The 12,021-nt window shown below is 32.6% G+C and overlaps 1 protein-coding gene across 4 annotated transcripts; it reads right to left on the bottom strand.

Moving 5' to 3' along the window:
- Positions 1-1,318: 1,318 nt before the first annotated feature.
- aire (autoimmune regulator) lies at positions 1,319-11,411 on the bottom strand. 4 transcript variants are annotated; one of them, XM_067363693.1, is made up of 13 exons: positions 11,265-11,411; positions 10,945-11,119; positions 10,719-10,859; positions 6,913-6,978; positions 6,710-6,823; positions 6,409-6,548; positions 6,151-6,272; positions 5,238-5,301; positions 4,931-5,062; positions 2,412-2,533; positions 2,241-2,313; positions 2,080-2,163; positions 1,319-1,956 (listed from the first exon to the last, which is right to left on the bottom strand). In XM_067363693.1, exons 1-13 carry the CDS (start codon positions 11,409-11,411, stop codon positions 1,876-1,878), a joined length of 1,461 nt encoding a protein of 486 aa, XP_067219794.1. In that variant the 3' UTR covers positions 1,319-1,875. The 4 variants fall into 4 exon arrangements, 3 of the variants coding, with proteins under 3 accessions (XP_067219794.1, XP_067219793.1, XP_067219795.1); XM_067363692.1 differs by having other exon boundaries at positions 5,238-5,319; XR_010891982.1 differs by having other exon boundaries at positions 2,080-2,348; positions 5,238-5,319.
- Between the last annotated feature and the right edge of the window lie 610 nt (positions 11,412-12,021).

The following is a 12,021-nucleotide window of genomic DNA, read 5'->3' on the forward strand; positions in this document are numbered from 1 at the left end:
AACATTACAGAACAATACATACTTCATCAAAATGTGAGTTTTATTATTATCTAGACCAGAGGTCTTCAACATTTTTTCAGGCCAAGGACGTCTATAGACCTTATTCAGAGTAGTGCCTTATTTGATTTCTGATGAGTGAAAAGAAAGGTTGTGAGAGACAGAAGTATGATCTGTGTTCAATGCATAATACTGTTTAACAGTACAACAGCTGCTTAGCTGATGAAACATCTTTTTAAAAGTCTTTCCGTAGACAAAATCTCGATGAAACAGAAGGTTGTGAGTTGAAAAATAGGATGTATTTATACTTTATATACTCTGCATGCCATTGTCAAGACTGTAAGTCTATCCATCACAGCCTAATTTTCATCTGCAAGTTTTCATCTGATATATACATCCGTGTCGTACCATAATCATGTATTTAAATACTTCATGATACTTACAATGCAATGCCTTAAAATAATCATTATTGATGTACAGTCATTTTTATTTTACTTAATACATTTTAATGTAGGAAGTTAAAGGTGCCCTAGAATTAAAAATTGAATTTATCTTGGCATAGTTGAATAACAAGAGTTCAGTACATGAAAATGACATACAGTGAGTCTCAAACTCCATTGTTTCCTCCTTCTTATATAAATCTCATTTGTTTAAAAGACCTCCGACGAACAGGCAAATCTCAACATAACACCGACTGTTATGTAACATTCGGGATCATTAATATGTATGACCCCAATATTTGCATATGCCAGCCCATGTTCAAGGCATTACACAAGGACAGCCAGTATTAACGTCTGGATCTGTGCACAGCTGAATCATCAGACTAGGTAAGCAAGCAAGGACAATAGCGAAAAATGGCAGATGGAGCAATAATAACTGACATGATCCATGATTACATGATATTTTTTGTGATATTTGTGTATTGTCTTTATAAATGTTTCGTTAGCATTTTGCTAATGTCCTGTTAAATGTGGTTAAAGTTACCATCGTTTATTACTGTATTCACGGAGACAAGAGCTGTCACTATTTTCATTATGAAACACTTGCAGTCTGTATAATTCATAAACACAACTTCATCATCAGCTTCTTTATAAATCTCTCCAAAAGTGTAGCATTAGCCATTAGCCACGGAGCACTATTAAACTCATTCAGAATCAAATGTAAACATCCAAATACAGCTATGGAAAAAATTAAGAGACCACTTAACATTGATTTCTAAACTTGGAGTGGTCTCTTAATTTTTTCCATAGCTGTATATACCATACTTACGCGATTAGACGTTGCATGACGAACACTTCAGAGATCCATTTTGAGGGTTATATTAGCTGTGTGAACTTTGTTTATGGTGTTTAAGGCAAGCGCGAGCTCCGTGGGCGAGGAGCGTGAGCATTTAAAGGGGCCGCAGCCTACATAGGCTCATATTTAATGATGCCCCAAAATAGGCAGTTAAAAAAATTTATTTAAAAAAATCTATGGGGTATTTTGAGCTGAAACTTCACAGACACATTCAGGGGACACCTTAGACTTATATTACATCTTTTAAAAAGACGTTCTACGGCACCTTTAAACACTATCCTCTTAATTTTAGCTTTGGTTGAAGTTAATTCAATGTATTTTACATTGGTTTTTTTGTTTGTTTTTTCACCAAAATTTATTTGACATAAAATAATAATTGTAGTAGCAATGAGCATTTGTGATCTACAGTAGACCTAAAAAAATAATATCCTGAGAAAAGAAAAAAAAAGGATAAGAAAATGCATTGATTTTCTTCACATTATCAAAACTGTGTGTTCTATTCTTCACATCAGTCCATCTAACACTGAAGAGGAAGCTGATAGTGAGATTTGGCCACAGCAGAGATGAATCTGACTCAGTGAATCACTGGAAATAGCCTTGAGACTCAGAAAGAGGACGTGAAATGTTGTGGAAAGCCCACTGCAGGATCCCATCTATAGGGCTCTGAATTTATCAAGACAAATATACTGTTAGTTATCTCATCTGGGGCCTCAGGTACATAAAGTTTAAATTGCTCACTTGCATGTATTATTTTTTTTAATATACTGTTAAGAAGCATGACGTCACCTCTCCCATTATAGAGTCCATTTCATCTCTGTTGAACAGCTGCTCTGATGGCGTTAAGCCCTGGTCACTCATGTGTTGACTCACCTTTGGGAATAAAAAAGACTAATAACATCTGTGAGGTTAGGAGGCCCAAAAGTGTTATTTTAGTGTATATGATATACCTGAAGACTCCTGGATGATGTTTCGCTTTCAGGGCCCCAAGACCTGGAGCAATTCCTGCATCTTGTCTTTCCACTGAAGAGGCGATTAGGGGAAGAGAGAGAAAGAGACTGAGCTTCAGTGCATGGTAGAATTCACAGTTATTCTATTATAAATAACAGTAGAATCAGTACTTTGAGAAGTTGCAGAGAGCATGATAACTCTGCAGGCACTGAGGGCAGGTGACCAGCTCTCCCTGGATGAGATGGCAAATTCCACAAGCCATCCTGATCCCAACCATTTGACCATCAGAAGACTAACAAAGATTGAATATAAAAATAGCTAAAAATTACCATCATCCTGCCACTCATCAGAGATATTTGATTCAAATGACTGGACTGAAATGAGGGTGTGTGAATAAGATCTTTAACTAGAAAGACAAATATATTAACTTCCACACCAAGGTATGATAAAGTTCTGTTTATTATAAGATTGCACTGTGCTGTTCTCTTAAAGCTTGTTCATACCAAGAACAATAGCTATAAAGATAACTGTAATGACTATTTTAGAATGACTCTAATAATGACTATATGACTATATTAAAGGCTTTTATTCACATGTAAACATTCATGAACTCATGTTTGCTTGATATGTGAGAACCAATGAGGTTCATTCTTGTGTGTTACGCATTACGTTTGAGTTTCCGCAAGAGGTTTGTTCAGGTTCGATTGAGCTTTTATTTATGTTCACTGATTGATGTTTATATGTGAATGAAAGCCTAAATTATATGTTTTCATCAAGTGATTGAGTCTCTTCAGAAAATTAGGACTAAACCGCTTAATTCATATGGATTAGTTTTATGATTTCTTTATGAATATTTTGAAGCTTCAAAGTGGTAGTCATGTAGCTGTCTATAGGGACAGAAAGCTCTTATATTTCATCAAAAATATCTTAATTTGTGTTCTGAAAATGAACAAAAGTCTTACGGGTTTGGAACGACATGAGGGTGAGTAATTTATGACAGAATTTTCATTTTTGGGTGAACTATCCCTTTAATTGTCATCTGTCGCTTTAAATGCTAATGGTCTTTAAAGTCAAGTGGATTCTGATTGGCTGGCAATATTCATCGTTCATCAGGTGAAAAAGAAAAAAAAAACAATTCTGAAAGTTATTGCAACTATCATTATTGTTATATTTGATGGACTTCCATGATCTCATAGAATTAGAATAATTATTAAAACTTAAAGGTGCCCTAGATTCAAAAACTGAATTTACCTCGGCATAGTTGAATAACAAGAGTTCAGTACATGAAAAAATGACATACAGTGAGTCTTAAACTCCATTGTTTCCTCCTTTTTATATAAATCTCATTTGTTTAAAAGACCTTCGAAGAACAGCCAAATCTCAACATAACACTGACTGTTACGTAACAGTCGGGGTGTACGCCCCAATATTTGCATATGCCAGCCCATGTTCCCAACATTGTGAAAGCCATTAGACAAGGGCAGCCAGTATTAACGTCTGGATCTGTGCACAGCTGAATCATCAGACTAGGTAAGCAAGCAAGAACAACAGCGAAAAATGGCAGATGGAGCAATAATAACTGACATGATTCATGATAACATGATATTTTTAGTTATATTTGTAAATTGGCTTTCTAAATGTTTTGTTAGCATGCTGCTAATGTACTGTTAAATGTGGTTAAAGTTACCATCGTTTCTTACTGTATTCACGGAGACAAGAGCCGTCGCTATTTTCATTTTTAAACACGTGCAGTCTGTATAATTCATAAACACAACTTCATTCTTTATAAATCTCTCCAACAGTGTAGCTGTCACGATCACGTCTGTTCCTGTCACATCCCGGACTACATTTCCCATGATCCTCCATTGCTTATCACCTGCACTCACAATCACTCCACACTAATCACCACACCCAGCTGCCACACATTACTTGGACTATAAAAGACTCATACACACACCACCTCACCGAGAGGTCTTGTTTTCCCTGTGATACATTTCCAAGCGTTTATATCTTGTCTGCCTGTCTGTTTCCCATCTACGATCCTGTTTCCCATCACCTGACCTGTGATTGATATCTGCCAGCCCTGACCCTCTGCTTGTTCCTGACTACGATTCTGCCTGTTCCTTGCTGTACCTGTTTGCTGTTATCTGACCCCTGCCTGTACGACCACGCTCACCTTTTAATAAAGCTGCATTTGGATCTTACTCTGAGTCCCGCCTTCGTTACAGTAGCATTAGCCGTTAGCCACGGAGCACAGCCTCAAATCAATGTAAACATCAAAATAAACACTGTACTTACGCGATTAGACATGCTGCATGACGAACACTTTGTAAAGATCCATTTTGAGGGTTATATTAGCTGTTTGAACTTTTTTTTATGTTGTTTAAGGCGTGAGCTCTTGGGGCGTGGAGCACGAGAATTAAAGGGCCACACACCCTGAATCGGCTCATTTCTAATTATGCCCCAAAATAGGCAGTTAAAAAAATGAATAAAAAAAAAGTCTATGGGGTATTTTGAGCTGAAACTTCATAGACACTTTCAGGGGACACCTTAGACTTATATTACATCTTTTAAAAAAGAGTTCTAGGGCACCATTAATTATTAGAGTTATCGTCCTTGGTATGAATAAGCCTCAAACGTTTTGCTCCCATGTCAGTGTGTCTCTCATTGAGTCACATAGGAGTGTTACCTGGAGGCTCATTGGTGGAGCGCTTTTGCCTCCTGTGACCGTGGAGAGTGAGGTGGAGGACAGAGAGGAGAAGAAGGAGAAGTCCACAGCAGAGCTGGAGCTTGCCTCGGTCACTGGAGGATGAACTGTGGGCTAAAATAGGAGCAGAGAAGTTACCACTGTCATGACTACAAATAATAATCTCCCATCACTGCTCATCATATTGTACGTATATGTGTGAGCAACTGTAATGCAAGTGAATTAGTTATTGCAAATGGGAAAATTTTGCTTTCAATACATTTCTAACGTGAATTTTGTCATGTTTTACCTGCAAGGGGGTGTATGTCCTGTCTTTCGCTCTGTTTTGGCATAGCTGACAGCGCCATGTACCACTGGAAACAAACACATTCCTAAAACTAGTGAGAGATGCCCAGTTTTTGTTTTGTTTTGTTTTTTAATAAACAAACTGGGAAACAAACAAAATTTATTTAGGGGAATACAATTTTAAAAGAAATATGATTTCTTATTTTATTGTATTTTTATTAAGTTAGATTATTGTGATATATTATTAATATAATACCATTAATATTAATTGTATCAATAATAATATATTTTAATAACAATTACATCATCCTTATAATAATTACATAACATTTTAGGGATTTACTAATATTATAGATGTATTATTAACATTACTTGTGTAAATAATAATATATTCACCCTTTGGAAGTTTGCTGAGGCCCCCTAGTGGGTTCTGGCCCCCTGGGTGAGAAATATTGATGCAAAGTCTAAAAATTTCATAAACTGAAATTTAAAATCTCTTTTAAACCTGGAAATATACAGTTTTAAGGATTTTGTGACATTTAAAAATAAGAAACATAATGATGTAAAATGATTAATAATTATTTCAGATTCTGCTCTATTTTAGGTCAATAATTTTTGACATTGAAAATTAATTTAAAGTTTGTGACAAACTTAATTTTTTAAATTAATATTTCACTTAAATTATAATGCTAATGCTATCATTTGTAATTTAAAAAAAAAATCAAATTATACATTTTCACTAGTGTTTTTAGACTGTTGAATCATATTGATTGTACACAGTTTCATATTTTAGATTTTTTTTTTTTACCATGCAATTTATCAGCACTGACTAAAGCTTGACAGATAAAGACTAATGATAAGGTCAACTCAAGGCTTGGTAGGGTTAGTGGCCTGTGTGTCACATGACTGCTCTGTACCTGGGTATGGAGGTGAGGGGCGGGACCAGGCAGGTGAGGTGGAAGGCGCGAGGACACCCATCGCAGCAGATGAGCTCTCCACCATCTTTACACACTGCACACTCATCATCATTATGCTCTACCTGAACATATGCATCATAAACGTGATGAATACTGAATTACCTACTGTACCAGGTTAACACTGACAACTTGCCTACGTAATATTTTTCATATAGTATATTCAGTGTTTGTACTTTTCCATGAATCTTGTTCACTTACATCCATGGCTCTGGTGCTTGGCTCTCCCTGCTGGTGACTATAGTTTTGTGCAGTCTGTGCCTTTTGCGCTCCAGCTGTCTCATCCAGTTTGCCAGAAGAGTAGAATTCTCCTCCTACCTTGATGCATTTTTTGGCACCTCCTGCAGGAAAGCGCAATTGAGACATCTGTGCTGCCAAAGTGAACCGCCAAAGTGTTTACATGGCAAGGTTACACTATCAAAAAACGTTAAGAGCTAGAGCATTAGCTAAGTAAAGGCTTTCATCACAGTTTGGTAATACTGTATTAAAGTGCTGAGCTCACCTGACTCAATGACCTGCTGGATCAGAATCCCCTCCACTGTCCCGCAGCCAGTAGGATGCTCACTGGCAGACACAGCCACGGCCCTCTGGACTGAGGTAGATACAGCCTGGACTCCTGAGTTTTGAGAGTCATATTTATTCATGGGCAATTTCATTAATCTACTGAAATATATAGTCATCTAATAACAAACATCATGTGATTACCGTTTCCCACTGAGACCTGAGAAAGTGCTGCTCCATCTGTCTTCCTCATCGGCTTGCCTTTGCTTCCTGGAACAGTTTAGATATTGAGTTATCAGGACTCGACTGTAAGCATCAAATCATACCTGTTCAAACTGGGATGTGTCAGATTTATTGGTTTTGTTAATAAAGTCATTTCGGAAAGATAATATTTATGAGTTGGAAAGATGTAAGAAAGTTGGAAAGAGTGTTAAACTATGAATTTGTTAAAGATGCCATGAAACAAAAGTTGCAATAGTCTTTTCTTCCCTATTGTGACAATGGCTTCTCAAACAAGAAAAATTTAGAGTGGGATTTTGTCCATTGAGAATTGGTTGTGGTTTGCTATTGCTGTGATCGCATGCGAGTGACTTTGTCCCGCCTTTTCGCCAGTAAACACATCATCAGAGAAGAGAATAAATGAGGGGAAGAAATTTTCATTAAAGATTACAAAGGAACATTAATTTAAAAAATAATGATGTGCACGGATAAATCATTTATAATAAATACTGCAATATTCCATAAAAAAATTAAGAACTGATTTTACTATTTAAGTTGTATGTACAAAATACCATAGTATTGTACAATTGTGATAAAAATATGTAACGATTCAATTTAGACCACATAAATTAAATAAAACATAAAAACACACGTGATGCACTTTCTTTATTCACCATTTTGTAGATGTAAAGTTGTTGAATTTTATGCAGAAAAAAAATCTTGTTGAATTTTATGCAGAAATAGTGTGGCTTAACATACCAAGCAATAAAATAAAATAAATTAAAATAATGAAATGAAATGAAATGAAATGAAATGAAATGAAATGAAATAATGAAATGAAATAAAATTAATTAATTAAATAAAATAAATAAAATAAAATAAAATAATGAAATGAAATGAAATAAAATTAATTAAAATAAATAAATAAATTAATTAAATTAAATTAAATTAAATTAAATTAAATTAAATTAAATTAAATTAAATTAAATTAAATTAAATTAAATAATGAAATGAAATGAAATGAAAGGAAATGAAATAAAATAAAATAATGAAATGAAATAAAATTAATAAAATAAAATTAATTAATAAATAAATAAAATAAAATAAAATAAAATAAAATAATGAAATGAAATGAAATTAATTAATTAAAATAAATAAATAAAATAATGAAATGAAATGAAATAATGAAATAAATAAATAAAATAAAATAAAATGATGAAATGAAATAAAATAAAATAATGAAATGAAATAAAATAAAATTAATAAAATAAATAAACAAATAAATAATAAAATAAAATAAAACAAAATAAAAAATAAAATAAAATCTACTTCGGGAATTTTCACCCCTCTCAACGTCTCCAAAGAGTTCTGGAAACATGTTTTGATCGCAAAACGTCACATGATAACTAGAAAAAAGGTGGTTTTGCTTGCGTGCATACATCCAATTTTTTTTTTCTTACAAAACGACACAACACTAAATTCTTTTTTAGCATTTTATGAGATATTTATTATCCACTAAATAATGAATTAATTAATAATTAATTAAGTAAGCCTTACATGAACATTTCTCTTTTGCTCGGCCAAAAGGGTAGTTTTCGAGTAACTGTAAATTCTGATTTTACTATTTAAGTTGTATGTACAAAATACCATAGTATTGTACAATTGTGATAAAAATATGTAACAATTAAATTTAGACCACATAAATTAAATAAAACATAGAAACACACCCGATGCACTTTCTTTATTCACAATTTTGTAGATGTAAAGTTGTTGAATTTTATGCAGAAAAAAAATCTTGTTGAATTTTATGCAGAAATAGTGTGGCTTAACATACCAAGCAATAAAATAAAATAAATTAAAATAATGAAATGAAATGAAATGAAATGAAATGAAATGAAATGAAATAATGAAATGAAATAAAATTAATTAATTAAATAAAATAAATAAAATAAAATAAAATAATGAAATGAAATGAAATAAAATTAATTAAAATAAATAAATAAATTAATTAAATTAAATTAAATTAAATTAAATTAAATTAAATTAAATTAAATTAAATAATGAAATGAAATGAAATGAAAGGAAATGAAATAAAATAAAATAATGAAATGAAATAAAATTAATAAAATAAAATTAATTAATAAATAAATAAAATAAAATAAAATAAAATAAAATAATGAAATGAAATGAAATTAATTAATTAAAATAAATAAATAAAATAATGAAATGAAATGAAATAATGAAATAAATAAATAAAATAAAATAAAATGATGAAATGAAATAAAATAAAATAATGAAATGAAATAAAATAAAATTAATAAAATAAATAAACAAATAAATAATAAAATAAAATAAAACAAAATAAAAAATAAAATAAAATCTACTTCGGGAATTTTCACCCCTCTCAACGTCTCCAAAGAGTTCTGGAAACATGTTTTGATCGCAAAACGTCACATGATAACTAGAAAAAAGGTGGTTTTGCTTGCGTGCATACATCCAATTTTTTTTTCTTACAAAACGACACAACACTAAATTCTTTTTTAGCATTTTATGAGATATTTATTATCCACTAAATAATGAATTAATTAATAATTAATTAAGTAAGCCTTACATGAACATTTCTCTTTTGCTCGGCCAAAAGGGTAGTTTTCGAGTAACTGTAAATTCTGATTTTACTATTTAAGTTGTATGTACAAAATACCATAGTATTGTACAATTGTGATAAAAATATGTAACAATTAAATTTAGACCACATAAATTAAATAAAACATAGAAACACACCCGATGCACTTTCTTTATTCACAATTTTGTAGATGTAAAGTTGTTGAATTTTATGCAGAAAAAAATCTTGTTGAATTTTATGCAGAAATAGTGTGGCTTAACATACCAAGCAATAAATAAAATAAAATAAAATAAAATAAAATAAAATAAAATAATAAAATAAAATAAAATAAAATAAAATAAAATAAAATAAAATAAAATAAAATAAAATAATAAAATAAAATAAAATAAAATAAAATAAAATAAAATAAAATAAAATAAAAATCTACTTTGGGAATTTTCATCGCTCTCAACGTCTCCAAAGAGTTCTGGAAACTCGTCCAAACTGAAAGTCATGTTTTGATCGCAAAACGTCACATGATAACTAGAAATAAGGTGGTTTTGTTTGCGCCCGTACATCCAAATTTTTTCTCTTACAAAAGACTCTCTTATCTGTCGACACAACACTAAAATATTTTTTTAGCATTTTATGAGATATTTATTATCCACTAAATAATGAATTAATTAATAATTAATTAAGTAAGCCTTACATGAGCATTTCTCTTTTGCTCGACCAAAAGGGAAGTTTTCGAGTAGCAGGGAACCTGCGTCAAAAGCCTGGCCTCTCTTATTCACAAAACAGAGATAAGGTGCAGTTTAGACTAGCTGTGAACAAAGCTGCTGATTTAAATCCATTGCAAATAAGTGACAAAATATGTACAACACGAATGGTCTTGACACTGTACATAATTCAGATCATAACCATAAGTGACAACATAAAATAATTATTCATTTACTTGAACTGGTTAATTGATTCAAACGTCATAAATCGCACTTCTCAACACTAGATTGGGCCTGTAAGTAGTAGGCCTAATACAGTGAAACGGAAGTAGGCTTTATAATAAATAATAATTAACCATTAATCGAAACGAAAACTGCATCGACTATCACATTACCAGGAGTGCCATGAATGACATCCCACTCTGCACAATTTTGATATGACCTGAACTATAATTTCTTGTGTGCCTTACCTGATGTTATGGCTTTCTTGGAGTGGTGATGGGACCGGTGGGTCAGGTGTTTTTCAGCCACCGCTCTCTTTCTTCCTGAATGGCTGCGGATCTGCAGCTCAAGCCTGGGGTTCCCAGCGTGTCTGGCCACCTGCTTTAACCCTGCCAAATGAGATAATCATCACTTAAACTGTGATTATCCTCCAACCCACTTAGTGTATGTTTTGCCAGGCCTGTGCACTCTTACCTTTAGGGAGGTTCATAAACATGGTTTCCAGTTTTGGGTAACACTCTTTATTATACTCTTTACAGAGGTTGCTCCAGAAGGCCTGGAGGACAGTAGCATCTTGGTCCAGTAGCAAAGTGAGCAGTGAGTAGACAGCTTTGTGGATCCCATCCTTTTTCTTTCGCTCTAAAGTCTCCTTATAAGTCGGTGATAGTATTATTTAGTTGTTTTAGGATTTCAGGAACTAACTACAACTGTACAATCATCTGAATAAAACATGAAGACATTCTTCACAATATGCATGTTGACTTGAAATAGTGCTTTTGTATGAAAATGTTCACCCTCAGAATCTCTTCAGAGATTATGTCGTGATCCGCCAGCCCATACAGCAGTGGGAAGGGATCATGGATTGCCATGGCGATCTCAGTCCTACAGGCTCGTAGCTGTGAGCGCAGGTCATTCTCTCCATAACCTTCCACCCTAGACATGCTTCTACAAGAAGTACTGGAGTCCTGTAGTATAGATCACAACTAAACTCACACTGAACTTCTGGCCCTGATATTCAAAGAGCACTCTATATTTCTTTAGATATTATAGATCGTGTACATGAATAGTTTTTAAACCCCCCTTGTTGGATAAAGAGATGGAGAAGGTTGCATATTATACATTTGAGAGTTGTATTTTAAACTGGCCAATATTTAAAATGCTCTTGTTACAGTGTAATTATACATTTAAATACTGAGTATTATTAAATAACTACATGTACTTACAGCATAATTAGGCTTAGTCGTTTGTAATTATGCATAATTTACTGTTTACTACATGTAAGATGTGTAACAGGGACACTGTAAAATAAAGTGTTACCATACATTTTTAATGTGGCAAGAACATTGAAATATTTAGATTAAAATTAATAAATGTAATATTTTGGTGTAAGCTTTTTATTTTTCACAAAAAATAGAGATCAAACCACCCCTGAGAGTCACAGACCCCTATCCTAAATAATAAAAACTATCAGTCATCATGCAACCTTCAGAGATAATGGTACATATTGATTTTTTTGTTACCTGACATTAAACACACACAAAAAAATGAACA

This window comes from Chanodichthys erythropterus, chromosome 16, assembly GCF_024489055.1.
Source record: "Chanodichthys erythropterus isolate Z2021 chromosome 16, ASM2448905v1, whole genome shotgun sequence".
NCBI lineage: Eukaryota > Metazoa > Chordata > Actinopteri > Cypriniformes > Xenocyprididae > Chanodichthys > Chanodichthys erythropterus.